General features: G+C 35.5%; 3 protein-coding genes and 1 pseudogene across 4 annotated transcripts; 1 reads left to right on the forward strand and 3 right to left on the reverse strand.

Annotated features, from left to right (window-relative positions):
* Positions 1,435 to 6,672, forward strand: LOC104702242 (protein phosphatase 2C and cyclic nucleotide-binding/kinase domain-containing protein-like). 2 transcript variants are annotated; one of them, XM_010418069.2, is made up of 14 exons: positions 1,438 to 3,038; positions 3,133 to 3,264; positions 3,350 to 3,580; positions 3,678 to 3,803; positions 3,898 to 3,960; positions 4,043 to 4,125; positions 4,221 to 4,452; positions 4,537 to 4,853; positions 4,942 to 5,029; positions 5,100 to 5,447; positions 5,543 to 5,608; positions 5,691 to 5,812; positions 5,904 to 6,060; positions 6,151 to 6,672. In XM_010418069.2, the coding sequence occupies exons 1-14, from the start codon at positions 1,971 to 1,973 to the stop codon at positions 6,394 to 6,396; spliced, it is 3,279 nt and encodes a 1,092-aa protein (XP_010416371.1). In that variant the 5' UTR covers positions 1,438 to 1,970; the 3' UTR covers positions 6,397 to 6,672. The 2 variants fall into 2 exon arrangements, with proteins under 2 accessions (XP_010416380.1, XP_010416371.1); XM_010418078.2 differs by lacking the exons at positions 5,543 to 5,608; positions 5,691 to 5,812; positions 5,904 to 6,060; positions 6,151 to 6,672 and having other exon boundaries at positions 1,435 to 3,038; positions 4,537 to 4,855; positions 5,100 to 5,263.
* On the reverse strand, positions 7,641 to 8,937 carry LOC104702256 (putative RING-H2 finger protein ATL12). The gene has a single exon (XM_010418089.2). The coding sequence runs from the start codon at positions 8,891 to 8,893 to the stop codon at positions 7,712 to 7,714; it is 1,182 nt and encodes a 393-aa protein (XP_010416391.1). The 5' UTR covers positions 8,894 to 8,937; the 3' UTR covers positions 7,641 to 7,711.
* Positions 10,607 to 12,491, reverse strand: LOC104711042 (annotated as a pseudogene).
* Positions 16,617 to 19,363, reverse strand: LOC104702265 (CRS2-associated factor 1, chloroplastic-like). Its single transcript, XM_010418099.2, has 5 exons — positions 18,509 to 19,363; positions 18,189 to 18,316; positions 17,854 to 18,079; positions 17,632 to 17,759; positions 16,617 to 17,532 (listed from the first exon to the last, which is right to left on the reverse strand). Exons 1-5 carry the CDS (start codon positions 19,302 to 19,304, stop codon positions 16,759 to 16,761), a joined length of 2,052 nt encoding a protein of 683 aa, XP_010416401.1. The 5' UTR covers positions 19,305 to 19,363; the 3' UTR covers positions 16,617 to 16,758.

The following is a 21,973-nucleotide window of genomic DNA, read 5'->3' on the forward strand; positions in this document are numbered from 1 at the left end:
ATGGATTAATGTATATCCTATATATAACCTACTTGTAACCATTTGTAACTATTTATTAAAAATATAAAGTATACAAAAACTAAGTCGTGTACTTCCTTTTATTAATAGGGGATGTTTATATAGTAGTTATATACTTATATTGGTTTTCTTCGTCGTCTTTGTTAGGTTTTCTCATTCATTGAGAAAAACAAAAAATCTTAAACATATTATTATGATCTACCGTACAAAAGCAATGAAAGGGTATGTATCATGAATATGTTAATGGGGAATATATATAGGGAATAATAATTAAGTAATAATGAGGGTGATGAGACACGACGCAGTGCCCAAATACTGATAATTTGAATGAGATTATTATTAGGTCGTGAGGACTGAGGAGGGACCATTTCGCATTCATAACCTCAAAAGGCTTTAATTACCTTTTATCTCTAAATTATACAAAACAAAAAAAAAAAAAAAAAATTGAATGCCTCAACGTGGCTGCCCTTTTCACTTCTCTTCGCCACACCTTTTCTCACTTTACCTTTTCTCACTTTACAAAGTGACCTTTGTACATTAATAAATACGACTCTGTTAGATTTTGCTGTTTTTTTAATTTCTTTCAATCAGAAGATTTCAGGTTCAGGTTCATAATTTTATTTTTCTTGTTCGATAACTAAAATTTATAGGCATAAGAAAAAAATATTCAATTTAAAATCTATAATCGTAACCAATCATGTTTTTAGTAAAATGTATGTGTAAATTGTAAATAATAAAGAAGAAACATATGATCGATCTAGTGATTTACGATAATATCACCATTAATGATTATTACTAATCATATTCGAAAATGTCTTTCTTCAATCGAGTTCAAGTACACAAAATAATTTCATAAGATTAGCCAAAAAAAACTGAATAACCCATTAACTAAAACTACTTTAAGGTGCATATTATTTGTCATTGAGCGTGTACATCTCTACATTATCTGCTGTATGTATATAGACAGCTTTTCATCTAATTGATTCATATGAATTGATCTTTTGTAGTAAAAAAGAAAAATTACTTTTGAATTACCATAAAACCTATATAATTTGGTAAATCATTCATATTCTCTTCCATTTTTGTTTGAATATCTGAAGTTTTGAACCGATGTGATCCAAATTTATTTTGTTTTTTTTTTTAATTCAGATTTTTTTTTCGTTGTTAATTACTCTAAACCTGAATTATCCAAACCCAAACCTGACATGAATATTCAAATGGGAGGGAGGGCTAAATTGTTTGTAAAATACAATTTGTCCATGATATCCGTCTAAAAGCTTTCTTCTATCCAAAACACTCTTCACCAATTCGATTGGTTGTACTTGTAACACTTACACAACAGCAACTCACCAAATATATTTTTAAAAAGAAAATAAAATAAAAATCAAATTCATTGATTATTATTATTAGTTAGCAAGAAAAACTCCAAAAATCCCAATATTAATAATTTATTATCCTTCATTCGTCTCGCAGTCGCAGCAACGGTTCTTACTTGATGAAGTAGAGTCAGTAGATCGATTGAGAGAGATAAACCTTTGTGTGTTTTGTTTCTGATGTGTGCTCCCAATCTAACTTCTTCTTCCGTTTCAATTTTTCAGTTATCTTCACAATCTCTTTTTTCTCAATGATTCGTTAGCAAAGTTTTGTAATCTTCCGATTCCATTTTTTTTTTCCCTGTGTGAATCATCATCAATCAATCAATCTCCGTTAGATATTTTTTTCTTTTTCCAGCCACATTTTTCTCGTCTTTTTTTCGTAATTTTCTCGGGAAAATTTTGTAACTTTCGAGGAAAGTGATGACAAAGCCCGAGTCTTTGAAGAGAAAAGAAACTGCTTTGGACTTCCGTTACTGATATATAACAAAATCTCAATGATTCATTGAGCGAGCAGCTTTATCTTACTACTACTAAAGGGGTTTTAGTTTTGTGGTTCTCTTCTTCATCTTCTGAGTGATGGGTTGTGCTTATTCCAAAACTTGCATTGGTCAGATTTGCGCCACGAAAGAGAATAGTATCCGGCAAACTCATCATCAACAACAAGCTCCGCCGAGAGGTCCGAATGCTACTGCGGCGGCGACGACTGATGAGGATAATCCGGTGTTTAATCTCTCTTCAGATGCGGTGGATGATGACGACGAAATCCATCAGCTGAGTTTGACTAGAGACCAGGAATGGGGGATTACTCGGCTTTCTAGGGTTTCTTCTCAATTTCTACCACCGGATGGGTCTAGGGTTGTCAAGGTTCCTTCTTGCGACTACGAGTTGAGATACTCGTTTCTCTCTCAGAGAGGGTATTACCCTGATGCTCTCGATAAGGCTAATCAAGATAGCTTCGCCATCCATACGCCGTTTGGGAGCAACTCCGATGATCATTTTTTTGGGGTTTTTGATGGGCATGGTGAGTTTGGTGCGCAGTGCTCGCAGTTTGTGAAGCGGAGGCTCTGCGAGAATCTTCTTAGACATGGTAGGTTCCGTGTAGATCCTGCAGAGGCTTGTAATTCGTCCTTCTTGACCACGAACTCTCAGCTGCATGCTGATATTGTTGATGATAGTATGAGTGGGACAACTGCGATTACGGTTATGGTTAGAGGAAGGACGATTTATGTGGCCAATGCAGGTGACTCCAGGGCGGTTTTAGCTGAGAGAAGAGATGGTGATCTTGTAGCTGTTGATTTGTCTATTGACCAGACTCCTTTTAGATCCGATGAGCTTGAAAGGGTTAAGCTTTGCGGAGCTAGAGTTCTTACTCTTGATCAGATTGAAGGCTTGAAAAACCCTGATGTTCAGTGTTGGGGTACTGAGGAAGATGATGATGGAGATCCTCCCAGACTTTGGATTCCCAATGGAATGTATCCTGGAACTGCTTTTACCAGGAGTATTGGTGATTCTATTGCAGAGACTATTGGTGTTGTTGCTAACCCTGAGATTGCTGTTGTTGAGCTCACACCGGATAATCCTTTCTTTGTGATTGCTAGTGATGGTGTCTTTGAGTTCATCTCTAGTCAAACTGTGGTTGATATGGTAAGGTATTCTTCCCTCCGCAGTCTTACTCATTATAGATCCCAAAATAGAGGAAGAAGTCTCAACAGAATGTGAATGTTTTCTTTTTTTTCAGGTTGCAAAGCATAAGGATCCTCGAGATGCTTGTGCTGCAATTGTTGCTGAATCATATAGGCTATGGCTACAGTATGAAACTCGGACAGATGATATAACCATCATTGTCGTCCACATTAATGGGCTAAAAGATGTAAGGAAATCTTCTGTTTGTAGTTTGTATATCATCTTTTCTTGTCTTTGTTGATAGCTGAGGCTAGATTTGAAATCTTTCGTAGGATGCTCCTCGGCAATTGTCAAGTACTGGAACTCTAATGCAGCCTCCTATTCCCCAAGTTGTGGAGCTTACTGGTTCGGAATCTCCCTCCACCTTTGGATGGAACTCTAAAAACCAGCGTGTGAGATATGATCTATCTCGAGCTAGAATACGTGCCATTGAGAGTTCACTAGAGAACGGACATGCTTGGGTTCCTCCGTCTCCAGCCCATAGAAAAACCTGGGAAGAAGAAGTAAGAGTGCTTGTCTGCTTCACATTTGCTCAACCAATCGGGAATGCCTTGAGTCATTCTTATCTTCAAAGGCTAAAAGCTGAATTTTCTCATGCAGGCACATATTGAGCGGGTGTTGCGTGACCATTTCCTCTTCAGGAAACTCACTGATTCTCAATGCCAGGTTTTGTTGGATTGCATGCAAAGGCTTGAAGCTAATCCAGGGGATGTTGTTGTGAAACAGGTCGAAACATATTCCTCATAAATCACAGATTCTGCAACAAATGTCCATCAATAAACATATGATATCATTATATCTCTGGTTTGTTCTCTTGCAGGGTGGTGAAGGGGACTGCTTCTACGTTGTAGGTAGTGGCGAATTTGAGGTCTTGGCAACTCAGGTTTGTTTTATAGTAACTCGATTTGACTTGTGATTAGCTTTGAGCATTATTATCACTGTGCTTAACCGGGGATGAATATTAGGATGAAAAGAACGGCGAGGTTCCTAGGATCTTGCAGCGTTATACAGCTGAGAAACAATCATCATTCGGTGAACTTGCCTTGATGTGGGTTCTCTGTACTTTTCTTATTAGAAAATAATCTTCTTCAGGAGATGAACTATCTGTCTAATTCAGTTTCTTGCAATATATGATGGTGCCAGGCATAACAAGCCACTTCAGTCTTCTGTACGTGCTGTGGATCACGGAACATTGTGGGCCTTAAAAAGAGAGGATTTTAGAGGAATTCTGATGTCTGAGTTTTCAAACTTAGCATCCTTGAAGCTTCTTCGTTCTGTCGATCTTCTTTCTCGTCTTACAATTTTGCAACTAAGCCATGTTGCAGAGTCTCTTACCGAAGCTTGCTTCTCTGATGGACAAACAATAGTTACCAAGGTGAAGTTAGTTTTGCATTTTCTGAAGATAAATAAATTATTTTACCCAACAGATTCTTACTCATACTTTTTCTTGAATGTATAGGACGAAAAACTTCAGGGCTTGTATGTTATCCAGAAGGGAGTCGTGAGAATTACTTTCGGTACAGAGGTGTTGGATAGTCAAAACGTTTCAAGCCTTAAAACGGAAATCACTAAAGAATATGAGAATGCTGAAATTGGAACAGAAGTCTCCATAGAAAAGCAAGAAGGAAGTTACTTTGGTGAATGGGCACTTCTTGGTGAACTCAAAGATTCCTTAAGTGTGGTCGCCGTTGGCGATGTGGTCTGTGTGATTTTAACAAAAGAAAATTTCGAGTCAGCGGTTGGCCCTCTGACCAATCTTACAGATGACAGTCACAAGTGTGATACTCTTCGTCATGCTTGTTTTTGAGTTTAGCTCCGTAAGTTTCATTGGTGGAATGATTTCATGTAATGTTCTTTTGTTTAGGTCAAGACATGCTTCATTTGATCTGTCCAAGGAATCTGCAAAAGTTACGGATACTACAGCCCTTGCTAAAGCCACCCTTGCAGACCTGGTAAGTAGTATTACTTCACATAAATTTATAAACATTTCTTCTCTGTTCACACTTTTTTTGGTTCACCCAGGAATGGACGACATGCTTGAGTTCAACAGACTGCAGTGAGATTGGGCTCGTGCATTTGAAAGATAAAGAAAATTTGCTTAGCTTGAAAAGATTTTCAAAGCAAAAGGTGAAAAAGTTAGGTAAAGAGGCACAAGTCTTGAAAGAGCGGAATCTGATGAAGAACGTAATAGAAGCCTCAGCTTTTGTTCCCGAGATCTTGTGCACTTGTGTCGATGAAACATTTGCAGCCATCTTACTGAATGCTACTCTTGCTTGTCCTATATCATCTCTTCTTCACTCCCCACTTGACGAGTCATCTGCCCGTTTCATTACCGCCTCACTTGTGTCTGTCTTAGAAGATATACACAAGGTTCAAACTTTTTGTCTATCATCTCCAGTTATTTCTAAGATTTCATGGTCTGAAACTCAGTCTTTTCCTTTTTCTTGTGCTTTTGGAATTTCTAGAACGAGGTTCTCTTCAGAGGTTCATCCCCCGAGTTACTGATGTTGGATCTTTCCGGATATCTACAGGTCTGTGTTGCCTTACATGGCTCTTTCGGTTTCATAATATATCCATTTCCATCAGATCATAATTATAATCTGTTTATTTTAGGTTGTAGACTTCAGATTCGCCAAGAAACTATCCGGGGAACGAACATATACAATCTGCGGAAATGCAGATTACTTAGCCCCGGAAATTGTTCAAGGGAAAGGCCATGGTTTTGCAGCTGACTGGTATTGATTTCCCTCTATTTCTCGTGTTTTTCATTTTCGGCATAAGATTTGAAGAAGATATGTAACCTTTTTCTCTCGCTGGTTCAAAAAGGTGGGCTCTTGGAGTTTTGATCTACTATATGCTAGAAGGAGAAATGCCATTCGGGTCATGGAGGGAAAGCGAGCTAGACACCTTTCAAAAGATTGCAAAAGGCCAACTAACTTTTCCTCGAGCTCTAAGCTCAGAAGCGGAAGATCTCATCGCCAAGGTATCATCTTTAAGTTCCAATTTCACATCTATTAAAACTAGAAATCTCCGGTTTTCATTTTCTTACCCGTATCTTAAAACTCTTGTGTAGTTGCTTGAAGTTGATGAAAACCTGCGGTTTGGTAGCCAAGGAGGTCCTGAATCGATCAAGAAACATCCCTGGTTCAATGGACTTAAATGGGAAGCTATTAGTAACCGTGAATTTCAAGTTCCTCAAGAGATAATGTCTCGTATTCATCACCATTTGGAGAATGACACCGTTCTCCCCCTAGAAACTGCCCAATCGCTCGACACAACAGATGATAAAGATGCTCGAAATTGGCTTGAAGAATGGTAAGAGACTTGAAACAAAACCGCAGCTGTTTTTGCCTGCTTCTATTCAATTCAAATTTATGTGCTTGTCAACAGTCATTGATGCTGAAAACAAGGGAGCCTATGAATCTTAAAACCATGATTCATGAGAAAGTTTAGGATCTTTTGATTGTGGTGTAAATAGGTGTATATGTTTAGATAATGGCTGAAGAAGATCATTCACCAATCACCTCCAAGTTTTGTATTCTCTGACTTCTTTTTCTGATGGGCTCTGACTTTTTATAGAAAGAGTTCTCTGGTTTGTGGCGGCGTAGTCTAAAATGATTTTGAACATGGAGACGCAATATGCAAGTGAAGTTACTAATAAGTAATAATCATACAATTTCAATACAATGAATTTAAGGTTTAGACCAAAGAAATAATATATTTCATGTAATCAAATTCATAAATCTTAAAGTCGTACACTTTTTTTTCCTGAAGTCAGCAAGGTGTTTTTTTCGTAAATATGAATGCTAATAATAAGGGGGTGTATTGAACTGAGGATTTAATCTTTTTTCATTAACAAAAATAAATAATAAATTACAATTATATTAATTATTTATATAGTTACTAGTTTATTCATGAAATTATTATTATACTACAGAAATATATGTGTAATTTTATTGTGAACCGTATTTACTTTTTCACCAATAAAAAAAAAATTATTATTAGAAGATTTAAAAATACCCCAAAATCTATTAAAATCCTCATTTCAATACGCCCCTATATTAATGCCATTACTACGCTGAAATTAACAAAATTGTTTTTCCCCAAAATCTGACCATTGATTTGGACTTAACTAGTATTTCGAAAAGTTGACTGCAAATTTGGAAAAAAAAAAAACTCGGTCGCTGATCATATATTTTAGAGTGGACTTATAACAGAAACATGCCATTCCCATTAGTGGCGTACATGTTTTCTTACTTTTAATAGGCTTCACATTTTTCATTTTAAACTATTTTATACTTAACTTTGTTGTTATACTATATTATACTTTTAACCCCCTCAAACTCATCTCAACCAACGTGTATCACACATCATTTTTGATCTCATAACGTGGGTAAGTTTATTTGTAAAGAGTTTTTTTGCCAGTCTACTACAAATTCACATGTAAAAGAACATGTTGCCCTAATCCAAGTTGACCGACCAAATAGTCCACAAAGAATATTTGCAGATAGTGAAATCAAATCCGGAACCATTACGATTTTATGCATAAAATTAACCCTAAAGCCAAAACCACTCTTAAAAATTAACTACTATGAAAAAATTTGCAAATTGTCAAGGTAGGCAAAAGATGAAAACTATACATTAAGATTTTGGCGTGTCGTCGTGTTTAGTTCATTCCCTTTCTCTCTGTTAACAAACCACTGTGCCGTTCTTCTAGCGATCGGCAACCATAATCGCCGTCTTCTTTCCTCTGTCGTCGCAGCATTCCCAGAATTCCGCGATGTGGAGGCGGTAGCAGCGGTTGAACCGCTGTAGCATCCTTCAACCGCGTTTTCTCTACGAACAGTCGTGATCTCAGACACCGTTCTTCTCGACGAGTCTTTGTTCTTCAACATTCTCTTCATTTCCATATCTTCCTTTTCCCGCAAGTTACCTCTCTGCACTCGATCTATCGACGAGAATCTGTCGCTTGACAACGAATTCAGCATCTCCGATATCAAATACGTTAAATCCGACGAAGTGACATTACTCCAACGGTTCTTAAACACGATATCTGAAACAACTATCCTGTGATTGAACTTGTGCATAGCTTTCTTCTCCTCGATGTCCTCGTTTCCTTGTCTCTCAAGAAAGAACGATTTCTTTAGAATCATCCGGAAACTGCTGAATCTTGAAGACCCGTAACTAATTCCTTCTTCTCGTTCGATGTATATCTCCAAGCCCGAGTCTTCTTCTCTTGTCTGGGATTGGTTCACCATCCGAAGACTATGGCTACTAGTACAACCCAAGATAGAGAGATCGTCTTCAATATTGACTCTGTTTCTACACAAAGGGCACGTGGCGTGCTGCTCAAGCCACTCATCAATACACCCAATGTGGAAAGCGTGTTTGCATTTAGGCAAAAGCCTAAGAATCTCAACGTCTTCGAATTTCGACAAACAAACAGAACATTCAAGCCCTTGTTTCAACCCTTTCAAAGCAGAGAATCTGAAAAAGGGAAGAGATTCGATTGCTGTCTTGTCGAGACCAGAGAATCGAGAGGATCGATTGAAAAGCCCTTGCCAGAGACGTTCGTGTCGTCTTCTCTCTCCTTCACTCTCGGTCTCTAATTGGAGATCGTTGTTGAAGCATTTGGCGTAGACGAGGAGAACAAAGGTGAGAGTGAAGACAATGGAGAAAACTCCGGTGATGATGGCTAAGCTCGGCTTGAAGAGGTCGCTTGTTGCGTACTGGTCAGGAGGAGATTGAGCAGATACGTAGTCTAAGAAGATGAAGAAGAAGAAGAAGATAATGGAGATTTCTTGTGGTATGTTCATCGTTTGAGGATGATTCAGCTTTTGAGAAAAAAGACAAATGTAAAAAGTCGTATTTATGAATTTTGGAGAGAGAGATGTTTTTATTTTTAGCACAATTATTTATATATCATCAACGTGACATGACATCATTATTGATCTCATTGAGAGGCATGTATAATTCTGTGAAAGGAAATAAAATACTATGTGGAATAATACTAGTATACTACTATATATGGGTCCATGAGTATAGTTGTTGTAGAGGAACTATAATATAAAATCTATAGGTTCTGGTTAGTAATTAATTAAGGAATTATTGGAACGAGAGAGAACTCTTGACTTTGAAATGGGGAGTTAATAACCTTTTTTTGGTGTAGATTACCACATATGTGTTTTTAATTTAAAACAAAATTGTAGTCAAATCACCGATAATTTTATCTTGAGAATTTAATTGTATGTTCATGTATATATATAACAACTAAATTAGATAAAGTATTCAGTAAATAATTTTGATAGTATTTAGTATTTACTATTTAGATGTTGGTAAAAAAAATCTATATGAGTTTTTACGCAGGTTTTATACTAAAGAAACCTACCACCACAAGCTTCAATTTATAAATATCTATTTAGTGCTCCGAATAATTTGAAAGGTCTAAAAGTTTTGTCTAGTTATTTTATTTATTTATATATTTTTTTTATTATATATATATTTTTTTTATAACCCCCAAATAGACCCAAAACCAAGAGGGTAACAAAAATGGATCTTAGGTTAAAATTGCTAGTAGCAGGTCAGTGACTGCTTAGTCTTTGAGAAGATATCACTCAACTCATAGTTCCTGTCTGCAATTAGTTTTTTTTTTAAATATCTTTGCTCGTTCGTTCCACTAGTCATTTGCAGGAGGAGAATATATAATACCACGACACGGCTGCAAAGTCCGTAACACTTTTGCTCACTCTTACTCTAATTCAGATACTCATATCTCCCTAACTCAACCAATCTATTTCTGTTTAACACAGCCAAGAGTTGCTGCTGGAGTGTAGTTAGATACAATATAATCTACTGACTTTTGAAGGCTGTGATGGACTCCAAGATGGATCCTCTGCGCTTTGCCTTTTAAAACTGATATGTGAGAATGTAGTAATGCTTATCCCCCCAACTGTCGTTCCTAGTTAATGAAACATATATAAAACATCAAATGTTTTCATACGTGTAGGAGCTTAAAATAGTTGAAAACAAGAAATCACAAACGTTAAGGGAAGATGGAGGTAAGACCGTAATCTCTTTCCTTAACTCTTTGAAACCCTTGCAGTGAGACAGGATTTTAGTTCCAAGATACAACCACCCACAACCGGGTTTGCTATCACTCGAACACACGACTCTAAACGAACTTAATCATTACGATACTCTCGAAAACTTTTATAAACTGGACTTGAGCAGACTAGACACTACTTTACTTTGATTAGAGTGACAAACTTTCGAGGGGTATACAAAAATGTTACCGTGTCTAGCGTTTTTCAACTTTGAACCAAACAATTTTTATATCTATTGTATTTACTTGGCCAAGAGGCATGAGGTGAACATGATATTTTAAACCACCATGATTTTCATGTGAACCGAGACAATAGATATCACACGCAACGACATTTTCTTGTAGAGTTTTAGTTCTCCATTGTGTCCATTTAGGCCTTGGAAATTCCTGGTTTTCATGAGTGAACTTGGAGAATATAGCCTCTCTTTCATTCTCCAAGAAACGACCGTATTTCACAGTACTCATTACGTGATCCCGCATTAATTTTGTTTTTAAAAGTAATAATCACTATCACGACATCTGAAAAAACTATCCGGTGATTGAACTTGTGCATAGCTTTCTTCTCCTCGATGTCCTCGTTTCCTTGTCTCTCAAGAAAGAACGATTTCTTTAGAACCTTCCGGAAACTGCTGAATCTTGAAGACCCGTCATTAGTTCCTTCTTCGCGTTCGATGTAAATCTCCAATTCCGAGTCTTCTTCTCTTGTCTGGGATTGGTTCACCAATCACCATCCTAAGACTATGGCTACTAGCTAGTACAACCCAAGACAGAGAGATCATCTTCAATATTGACTCTGTTTCTACACAAAGGACTCGTGGCGTGCTGCTCAAGCCACGCATCAATACACCCAATGTGGAAAGCGTGTTCATTTAGGTAAGAATCTCAACGTCTTCGAATTTGGACAAACAGACAGAACTTACAAGCCCTTGTTTCAACCCTTTGAAAGCAGAGAATCTGAAAAAGGGAAGAGATTCGATTGCTGTCTTGTCGAGACCAGCGAATCGAGAGGATCGATTGAAAAGCCCTTGCCAGAGACGTTCGTGTCGTCTTCTCTCTCCCTCACTCTCGGTCTCTAATCGGAGATCGTTGTTGAAGCATTTGGCGTAGACGAGGAGCACGAAAGTGAGAGTGAAGACGATGGAGAAAACTCCGGTGATGATGGCTAAGCTAGGCTTGAAAAGGTCGCTTGTTGTGTACGGGTCAGGAGGAGATTGAGCAGAGACATAGTCTAAGAAGCGACCTTTTCAAGCGAATATATTCGAATATGAATTGAATATATAGATACTATTACTATATATGAAAAATAAATATCTTGACTTTGAATTGGGGAGTTAATGACCTTTTTTGGTGTGAATTACCACATGTATTTTTAATACAAAAAAACGTAGTCAAATCACCAATAACTATTATCAAAAAAAAAAAAAATCACCGATAATTTTATATATCTTGAGAATTTAATTGTATGTTCATGTATTATTTTATTTTTATTTTGGTTTTCATGTTAAGATGTTCATGTATTTGTAAGTTACAACTAAATTATATAAAGTATTCAATATTTTGATAGTATTTAGATGTTGGTAAAAAAATCTACATGAGTTTTTACTCAGGTTTTAGGGGGGTGGGGCGGGGGGAACGTTGTTTACCGTAAATAGTATTCTCAACATGATACCAAGTTCATAACTTTGGATAAAGCTCATGAAGCTATATGAGTGTTGAACTTTGTGGATGATATTCATAAGTATGAAGAGCAGTGTCGATATTACATGTACTTTGTTATACTAGCAATTAGATATTTTTAGAACACTGAATAATGATCAAATTGTTAATTACAAAGAGCACTGAGTTTAAAGCCTACAAATAAAGACACGCTTTTTGTAGATCCCAAAATCTAGGTTCAAAGAGAAAACGAAATCCAGTGAGTAAGAGTTGAAAACTGTAAGACTATGTTTAGCCCAATTTCTACAGATAAAAAAATAAACAGTTGTTACTTGTATGAGTTGAGGCTAAGCAGCGTTGGCTTTTAATGATACCATACTTTTGAGATATTAGTGGAGTATTACAGGATTGCTACGGATTATAATAGTCTCGCTTCCATTCTTGTTTTCAATCAGTTCTTTGTAGTGAATTTCAATTTAAGCTCCTACAGTCCGTAATGCTGTAATTCTAAACTCTCGTCACACTTTCGTAAAATCTCAATTCAATCTCTTACATGTTTATAGAACAACGCATTCAAAGAGTTGAGAATGTAGGAAGTGACCTCTGACGTAGAGGAGGATATCTGAATCCCCATATCTATACCGCACATTATCCATCCGTGAACAAATTCTTGTCTCCATAAACGTACGTGGGCATAGATTCGACCACGATAACTCTGGACAAAAAGAGCTAATTAGATATTACACATTATAAAGCAAGGTTCTCATAGTTAGGAATCTCCCTAGGGCAATCTACGAGGTCCACATAGGCGAGTGTGTCGCGGAACAAAACGAACAAGAAATAGAGAATCAGATCCGTTAATATATATTTACAGTTATAGATCTGACGATTGGATCCGATAGTTTGCTGGATTAGCATGACAGATCGATCACATGAAATATCTAGAGAGGGAGAGATCTTTCAGTTGATAGGTTCAACCCTAACTTTGTTTAGTTTGTTCATTTCTTCCCCGATCAACGAATTTGCCGGTAAGATTCCTCTCTCTTATTGTTGATGTACAAAAATTTTCCAATCAGTCAATTGAGTCAGTCAATTGAGTCAGTGTCTCTCTCCGAGTAAGCAATCAAAGTTATATTTATTTGATATTTTCACAACAAGCTAACCAATTTACCAAAAAAAATACATATACATGTAAAACCTCTATAAATTAATAAAGTCAGGACCACAAAATTTTATTAACTTATAGAAGTTTTAACTTATCGATAAATTAATAAAATATTAATTTATAAAAATACTATTCATTTTAATAGTTTTGAATTAATCCATTAAATAAATAAAATACTTTTATTATAATTCATACAGAATTTTCTTAATTTATAATTTCGGCTATCCTAATCTGATAGATGTCAATAGTTTATTAGATTATCCAGATGAAAATAATTAATATTTAGAAGTTCAGAGTTTGGAAGAAATTGTTGTTACTATCCTTCATGATGAAGTCCAAGAAAATATTGCGGTATCTTTAGAACTAATTATACGTAAGAGAACAACTATCGCGTCTATGAAGCTCCACAACTTTTGAATACAATTTGAGAAAAACAATACAAAAATTATATAATGCAATGAGAAAGATTATAGATAAGTTCCAATAAGATGCAAATTTAAGAATAGGCAAATAATAATAGAGTCATATTTTACTAAATTTTCTTAGAAATATATATATATATATATATATATGCATATAGTTTATATCATTACTCTCTCTCTCTTTCACAAAGAGTTTCATTCTGGAGTTTTTTCTTTGTTTCACAAAGACTGTCACTTTATATTTCCAAAGCTTTTTTATTAAATTAAATGATAAATTACTCATTAAATAAGGATATATATGTATAATTCAAGTTTTTCTTAATTTGTGTGCAATGTGTCAAAATGACACTCTTTGTGAAACAGAGAGAATATTAATTTATGATATTTATGAGACCATATTTTTACATAGGATTTCAAAAAAAGTATTATCTTATTATTTTGTGTCATTTTTTACACCGACCCAATTTGAGACCGGAAAAATTTATTAATTCATAGCGAGTATTAATTTAAAGAGTATTAATTTATAGAGGTTCTATTGTAAAAATATTCATTTTAGTTTCTATCTTCAAAATATAATTCATTCATTTATACTTTATATAAATATTTAATTATATAATTAAAATATTAATACCACTCAACTAACAAATATCGTTACTCGACTTAACACTAAACTAAGTAATTAACTAAATATATTTGAATACAAAGAAGTTACCAATTTCATGACAAAAAAAACTATCATACTGCAAAACAAATTTTGTTTAACACAATCTTGACTAAATCAGTTTGATTTGACATTTTTTATTTTGATGTTTTAAAAAACTTAGTTAAATGAGGATTTAATATGTATTGAAGTATCATATTACTAATATTTTAGTCTATAACTAATTAAATATTGATGGTGTTTTATGTTGATTTTAATAATAGTGATTCAAACTCGTCCCATCATACAACCAATTTTACAATATAAGTTGTATGTGTTGTGTTAAATTTTTAATATGTTTAAATATCTATAATTATAACATATTTTTATTAAATTTAGATATATTAATTATAATATTTCAAACTTTTAAAAGTTTAAATTAACTATCAAGTACACAATTGAATAACACTGGATATTACTCTGAATTTAAAATACATTAAAAAGTCTATTAAAATACACTATCCAATAATACCTCCACCTAATTCTTTGTGTTCTCAACTATTAATCGATGTCGTCAGTGTTAGTGTCTGGGTATGAGGATGCAATTAAAGAAGATGATATCAAGAAAGCTCTTGGCGGAAATCCTTCCAATGTCCATACACGAAGCTGCATTTTGGCAACATTCAAACAAACAAAGCTTGCAACATAAGTTCTTAAATCGTTGTGTGAAAGGTAATATATATATATAGATATACATATTTGATTCATATATATAGGAATAGTATTAAAAAAATAAATAAAATTCTCTTTTCTATTATATTGTAGTGGCCTAGGAGGAAAATTTTCTGTGCAGTATGCACATGAAGATGTTAGTGCTGAGGACTTTGGTGTGTACTTGAGAAGTTTGCCTTCCATATCATTTGTGTGCCTTTTGTACATAGTATAGGATTGGGAAAACTGTCCAATCCCAAATTATTATCAGCCTGATGGGCTGTATAAAGCAATTGTGAAGTTTCTTGGAACCAAGAACTTTTACATACCTGGATTTGCAGGATTTGGAAGTCAGGAACATTTCAACCAGACAAATTATTAATTTCTTGAAAAGGAGAAGAAGATTGGCATGTTCCATGTAGATACATCAACATAAAACAACCTTCGTCTTATAGTTTATTTTAATAATCTCTCTTATAACTTGTCTTTTAGTTTAGTTTTTTTCTTAGCCTCCGAGATTAGTCGGAGAAGTCACTATTTTAATAGCCGCTAAGTTTGAGTTTTGTAGGATGTATGTAAGAAAACTAATTATTTTAATAGCCACCGACCGAGTTTAGTATTAATTAGAGAACTATTTTTAATAATCTTTCTCAATCTTAATTTCTTTTAATAATCTTTTTGTAGATAAAGATGCTGTCGACCAAGCTGTAAAGGTGGCACTTCTACGGTATGTTTGTGACAGACTTCCACCTTGTCCCATTCTTCTCGTTTCAGGCGACAAAGACTTCACCAAAATTATTTATGCTCTCCAGAAAAGAAGTTTTCAAGTGTATTTAGTTTACAACGACGAAGCCCAAGGTAAACTTATAGCTAGCGCTACTGAAGCATGGCACTACTATAAAGTTTTTGGTATTGAGAGGAAATTAGTCATCGGCCAACCGAAAATAAGGCTGAAAAGAAAGAAGGCGAGAAATCCAGCTAGAGAGCTAAAAGATTTAGCTAGAAAAACTAAGCGTGATTTTAATTTAAATTTTTTTAAAATTGTTTGACAAAATAAAAATTATATTCACCTATATAATTTTTCTACTTCAAAATATGTACTAGTCTACTATGTTCTATATAGTGTCTTTTATTTTGATTTTCCTAAATCTACAAACTCATAATATTATTCTAACTTTTTTTTTCTCTCAAGATTACTCTAACTTTTAAATATGTGTTCTTATTCAAAAATAAAATTCTTTTTAAATTTTCTAGCACTACTATTGTAATTGTTTTTATTACAAATAGCTTTTTCAAATTCCTTTTTATTATTTTTCTGTAATTTTTTTTGTATGTGTGTTGTTCAGAATAAGTTTTCTTTAATATATTTTTATTTCAAGTAATCTTTTACATTTTTCTTAAATATATACATTATTTTAATTTTTATGCAATTGATTAATATTTTCTCTTTTTTATATATTTTTGTTTATGTAATCTCTATTCATATTTTACTTTGATATTTTTTTGTATTTTTTTTCATTTTTTTAGTTTATATTTTAGTTTAAATTACTTAAAATGATTATTTTTAATTATAATAAAAAAATATTAAACAAATGAGTGAATTAATTGATGCATTAACTTTAAATTTTATGCTTTTTAATGTTGTTTATTTATTAAAATTGAAAATAAGAATTGATGAGGTGGAGGAAGGAGAAGAGAAAAAAACCAACTTTATATATATATATATATAGATAATCTCCTTAATAATTGATATAATTTTGGTTGGGACTTTATGTTGTCTTTCTAGTAGGAATATCTGAATTTAGGAAAAAACTATTGATTGTATTCCAAAATCGTATTCTAATTCAGATAAAACAATTGATTGTATTCCAAAATCGCATTTCATAAATACAAGAAATATTTATCTAATTTCTCTTAAAATTACACCTTTTACAATGATGTATAGCTAACTTATACACTACAAAAAAACAAATACATATAATTCCTTATGAAAGTAGTTTAGCTAGTTCATCGACCTTCAATGTTCCATGAGGTATCACTTCTCTGTAATCTTCGTCAAACTCATCAACTTTCTTCTTCTCCTCTCTTTTCACACTCACGGCAACTTCTTTCTTCCTAGTTACGACAACATTACTCGTCTTTGCCTCCAAGTTTCGGTTTTCCTGCTTCTTAACCATTGGCTGTTTTCTCAACCCATGCTGGAAAACTGGTCCCGGTGCAGCTACAGTCGAAAAGGCGACAGCTTTTGCAAAGACTATGTCTGCGTCCAGCTCAGTACTGTCTAAGACAAGTGCAGTCCCGCTCTCTACAGCTTGTTTCATCAGATTCAGAACTCGTTCAATGCTTTGTTTGCTGACCTCTTCTGATCTTTCTGGCTCGTGTTCAGGTTCTTGATCGTCTCCAAGAGAACTATCTGCAGTTAGCTCAGTTACATCTGTAGACAAGCTCTGTATAGAACTGCTTGTGCCTTCCATCGCCGAGAAATCTACTGTTGAAGGGCTCAAATCATGACCATCTGGATCATTTTGCAATTCCATAGAATCCAGTGGAGAGTCCTGGGTCACAGTTTGAGTCTGGTTTGGGGACACCGATGGCTCATCATCTTCCGGGAAGGCAGTATCATTATCAGTATCAACTTCGATATCTCTAAGGTAATCATCCTTTTTATTCGGAGTTGTGAGAGACGATTTCCATTCCCGTCCTCTCCAGATAAGGATCTGCTCGTTTTGAAAAGATATGAGAACACATGGAACAAGATCCTGCAAAGTGAGCACAAACATAATCACCGCGTTCAATAACGAGGCTAACACACGAGATTTAAAATTTAAAAATCACATATGAAAAAGAATATAGCAAACCTTGAGTTTGGCACCGATTTTCCTAAAATCGCTGCCTTTCATCCCTTGACAGTCGATCCGAACCAATTCACAAACTTCAAATGCTTCTTTCACATTTTTCACAAGGTCACAATACACACCATTTTTTCCTACATGACCAAAACCCAACACATGGTAGAGTTAACATTCTCGGGTCTTGAAGAAAAAATACCATATCAAGATTATTGCTATCCAGAAGCTTACCTAGCTTACATATGGGCATGAGCTCTCGTCCTTTCCTCCTCATCTCGGTAGCTTCCTGGTGAGTTAAACCCTCAGGCACTTGTTGAATCAGCTTTGGATAAACAGGTGCTACAGGCTTCCACAACATAAGAGGGAAGCGCGGTCTTGTCCTGTGGTTATAGTTTCTGCCACGGAATAGGAAAAGCACACCTCCTCTTCTATATATCACCTTCCCTCCAATTTTCTCCTGCCAATTCAAATCAAAACTTCTTGAAGAAAGAACACAACAGATGGAAGAAGTATGATCCATGTATTGCCTACTAACAGAAATAATAAAACAGATCCAAGGAAAAAACCTCTAGTTGCTCGCAAACATTATCCATGTCGACTGTACAAACTCCTTTGCATTTAATCTTACAAACCCTTCGCCGCTTCCACAAGTCATGTATGTTATTTAACATGTTATGCGTCAAGCCATCTCTACCTGAGAAAAGACAAAAACTTAGATATCACATATCCTACTAACTCTGTTCTTTGAGTCTATCACTTCAAATGCGCCTAAACAACTATGTCTGAGCTTCCATAGATACTAATTTTGATCCTCATGAAGAAACTATTGATCGATCTCTTAAAGTAAATTCAACAAAAAAACAGAGTATTGAGCTCAGCTTTATACCCATATTCAATTGCCTTGTTGTCTTCAAGCAAGAAGTAACCAGCTCTCTAATCTCTTCCTTCGTCAATGGCTCCCCTAAAATCTCCTCCTTGGTGTAAACATACCTCGGACCTACCCCGGGTCGAAAAGGACCCGGTTTCTGCACCGGTTTAACCCCTTTCTTCCCCACCGGAGGCAATCGGAAAGAATCGAACTCTCTCGGCGTCTTCTGCGACTGAGGAAGCGGAGCACGACCAGTCCATGGCCTTCCCATAGTCGTAGGCCCAAAAGGCGCGTAAGCAGGCTCACGAAGCTTCAAAGGCTTAACCTTTGGCGTCTCCGTGTAACTGTATTTGAATTCAAAAGGAGCTCCGTTGATGACGTAAGATAATCCGTCTTCGCTTAGCTTAACCTCCGCCTTAGCGTCTAACTGCGGTGGCGAATCGGGTACTCTAGGTTTGTTCTTGGGTTTATTGGGTCCTGAATCGGGTTTGGAGTATTTGGATCTTCGACCCGGAATCGAACGAGCAGAGGGAACCGAAGGAGTGCCTCTTGATCTAAACAGCGACGTTTTAGGCTCTGAAGCTGCAGCTTCGGAATCGTGTGTATGGACGATTTTAGTAGCGGCATCGAATCGGCGGTCGCGACGGATCTCGGCCTCGAGTTCTTCTTGGCTCCGGCGACGCTGCTCGAACCGCTCGGCATTAGCGTTACCCCACCTAGAGAATCGGATCTCACTAGGTGCTCTTGGGTTCGGCTTAGGAAATAGAGATGGCGCGAAAATTGGAAAAGGGGTGTTGTTGAGTTTCAACAACATTGCCGGAGAAATCAAAGGTATTACGAAGGTTTTTAAGAGAGACTCATCCACAGGTAGTGGACTGTTGAGGATTGAAATAATGGGGTCGAATTTGTGAAAGATAAAAAAATAAAAGGGTCGAATGAAGCCCATTTGTTTTTAAAGCCCACTATAGCACTCGCCAGTTAACCACTAGTAAAACTTATGCAAACACATCCATTAAATGTTAAACTAATCGTTTAATAACGCTAGATAGCAACCCTTCCAATCCGTAAACTTCTACAACCATTGCATTTAAAGTTTTAAACCTATCAAACCTTAATTTGCCCTGCGAAATGCAAATTACAGTTTGTAGTATTGATATAAACTTTAGCAGCTTATGTAGGTCTCCTAATGCGGAACTTTTTTTTATTTTATTTCTGTTGGCAGTTTTAGTACTAGATCAACATGTGATATGTCACATGTGTATATTTTTATGGATATTCAATTTTTTAGATGCCCTCCTCAGAAAATTTGGTCGCTGGTTGGGTAGTTTTACAATTTCAAAGTTACTTTAATTGTGTACCAGGCTTTGTCTATCTCTATCCTATATATATTGTGGTAGCTTTAAAATCCAATCATAAAAAATAAATAATATATATTATATCTTGTTAGAGGTGTAAAAATTTAGAATGTTTACATTATTTTATTTTATAATATTTTTTGTAAAGTTAGAATCGACAAACTGTCAACATTTTATTGATACAGTTAACAAGTGTCACAATGACTAACTTTTGAAACAAATTTTATATAATAAAATATATCTACATAACTATAACTACGAATGGTAGACAAACGTCATCACCTAGTTTTTTTTAAATAAAAAAATTACTTAAATATCCAAACAAATCTGTACAGCTTAAATGTATATTTGGGTTAATGATCCAAACAACTTAGACCTAATCCAAAACCTTAAAACTTGATCTAAATAATACTTGGATTGATTTTGGTATAATATTTCGTAACATTTTTTTAAAAAAAGACTAAACCTAAACCAGACCTTAGAACAAACTAAAGCAAAATATTTTGTATAGAAAATTGTGAATAATAACCTTTTAATAGTTGGGTTTTAAGATTATTGAGTATAAAGGGAAAAAAATTAGTAAATAATGGATTAGCTAGGGTACGGGTTGATAGTTAAAAGGGAGTGTTTCTTGGGCAATTGTATTTTTTAAAAACGAATTCAGGGTTTGTATAAACTTTTCCTATCAGAACAAATTCAAAGTCTTCACAATGTCTATGGTTCTTAGACATCTAAGGAGAGAAGCCCTTGTAAGCTGATCTCTCTCTCTCTCTTTTGGGTTATGCTTTTGTTGGTTTAAGAATTAAGATGCATGATTGTTACTTTTGGCAGGGACGAAACCAAAGCCTTCGGTTCTCATCTTCTTTATCCCACAATCAGCCCTATCTCATCCTCGGCGGCGATTATTGTGGGGTTAGTTTCAAGGGTGATAACGTTGGGCACCTCGAGTACTATGATCCTTGTAAAGGTGAAGTCATGATTTCAGAAAAGATAGTGCCTATGGAGTTTTTGGAGTTAATGGGAAGGATTGGATCATCTCATGGTTGGGTAGCTTCTTTAAACACACGTGATGCTACCATATCTCTCATAGATGATCTTAACCCTACCACATCATTAGATTCATACCCAAAACGTATTTCATTGCCTCCTCTTGTCACTTTGCCGTATTGCCAAACCCAACTTGTCTCTAACGTGGCAATGTCCACTTCTCCTGAACAAGAGGACTGTGTTTTGGCTGTCAAGTTCTTTGGACCTCAACTCAGCTTATGTAAGCCATGTTCCGGTCCGAATTCCAAATGGGTCAACATCAGAACCCCAAATAGCTTTTTCAACTCTCAGGTCATGTACTCCAGAAGAAATCAAATGTTCTGCATGCCCGCTTCTGGAGGCCATTACACGGGATCATGGGATCTCCACAAACATAGGCATAACCCTATATTGAACCAGATGAGGTTACAAAACTTTCCCAAGTTGATGCAACCGGAGTTGGAACTGTTGGATTCATGTTTAAGGAGGGAAGACTTGGTGGAGTCACCCACCGGTGAATCCTTTCTGGTTAAATGGTATGACGGGAGCAGCAATAGTAATTTGGAGAAATCAAAAACCAACAAGCTTTTCTTGGTGTTCAAGATAGACGAGGAAGGAAATGCTTGTTACACTCAAGATATTGGGGATCTTTGCATTTTCTTGTCCAAGTCCGAGCCTTTCTGTCTACCTGCAAGCTTGTACGCTGGCCTCACCCCTAACTCCGTCTATTTCGTTGGCTTCGACGACATAGGAGTTTGCAATCTTGCCACTTCCACCGTCTACCCGATTCCAACCATCAATCCCGACAATTACCTGTCCACGGCAACGTTCTGGCTCCAAAATTAGACTAGCTAGCTACTACTAGGTGTTCATTGCTTATAGATTTTATTACTCTCTTTTTTTTTTTTTTCTGACTTCTTTTCATTTGGTCTGTTTTCTTCCCATGATAATCCCCCATAATGGAATGTAAGAACTGCGTGTTTAATTAGTTAATATATTATGTATGAGCAAATTTTTTAGAGTTTGGATTTTGCAATAGTATGTGCTGCGTGAAATGAGTTTTAAAGGTATATATATATATATATATATATATATATATATA

This window comes from Camelina sativa, chromosome 1 (assembly GCF_000633955.1).
Source record: "Camelina sativa cultivar DH55 chromosome 1, Cs, whole genome shotgun sequence".
Lineage (NCBI taxonomy): Eukaryota > Viridiplantae > Streptophyta > Magnoliopsida > Brassicales > Brassicaceae > Camelina > Camelina sativa.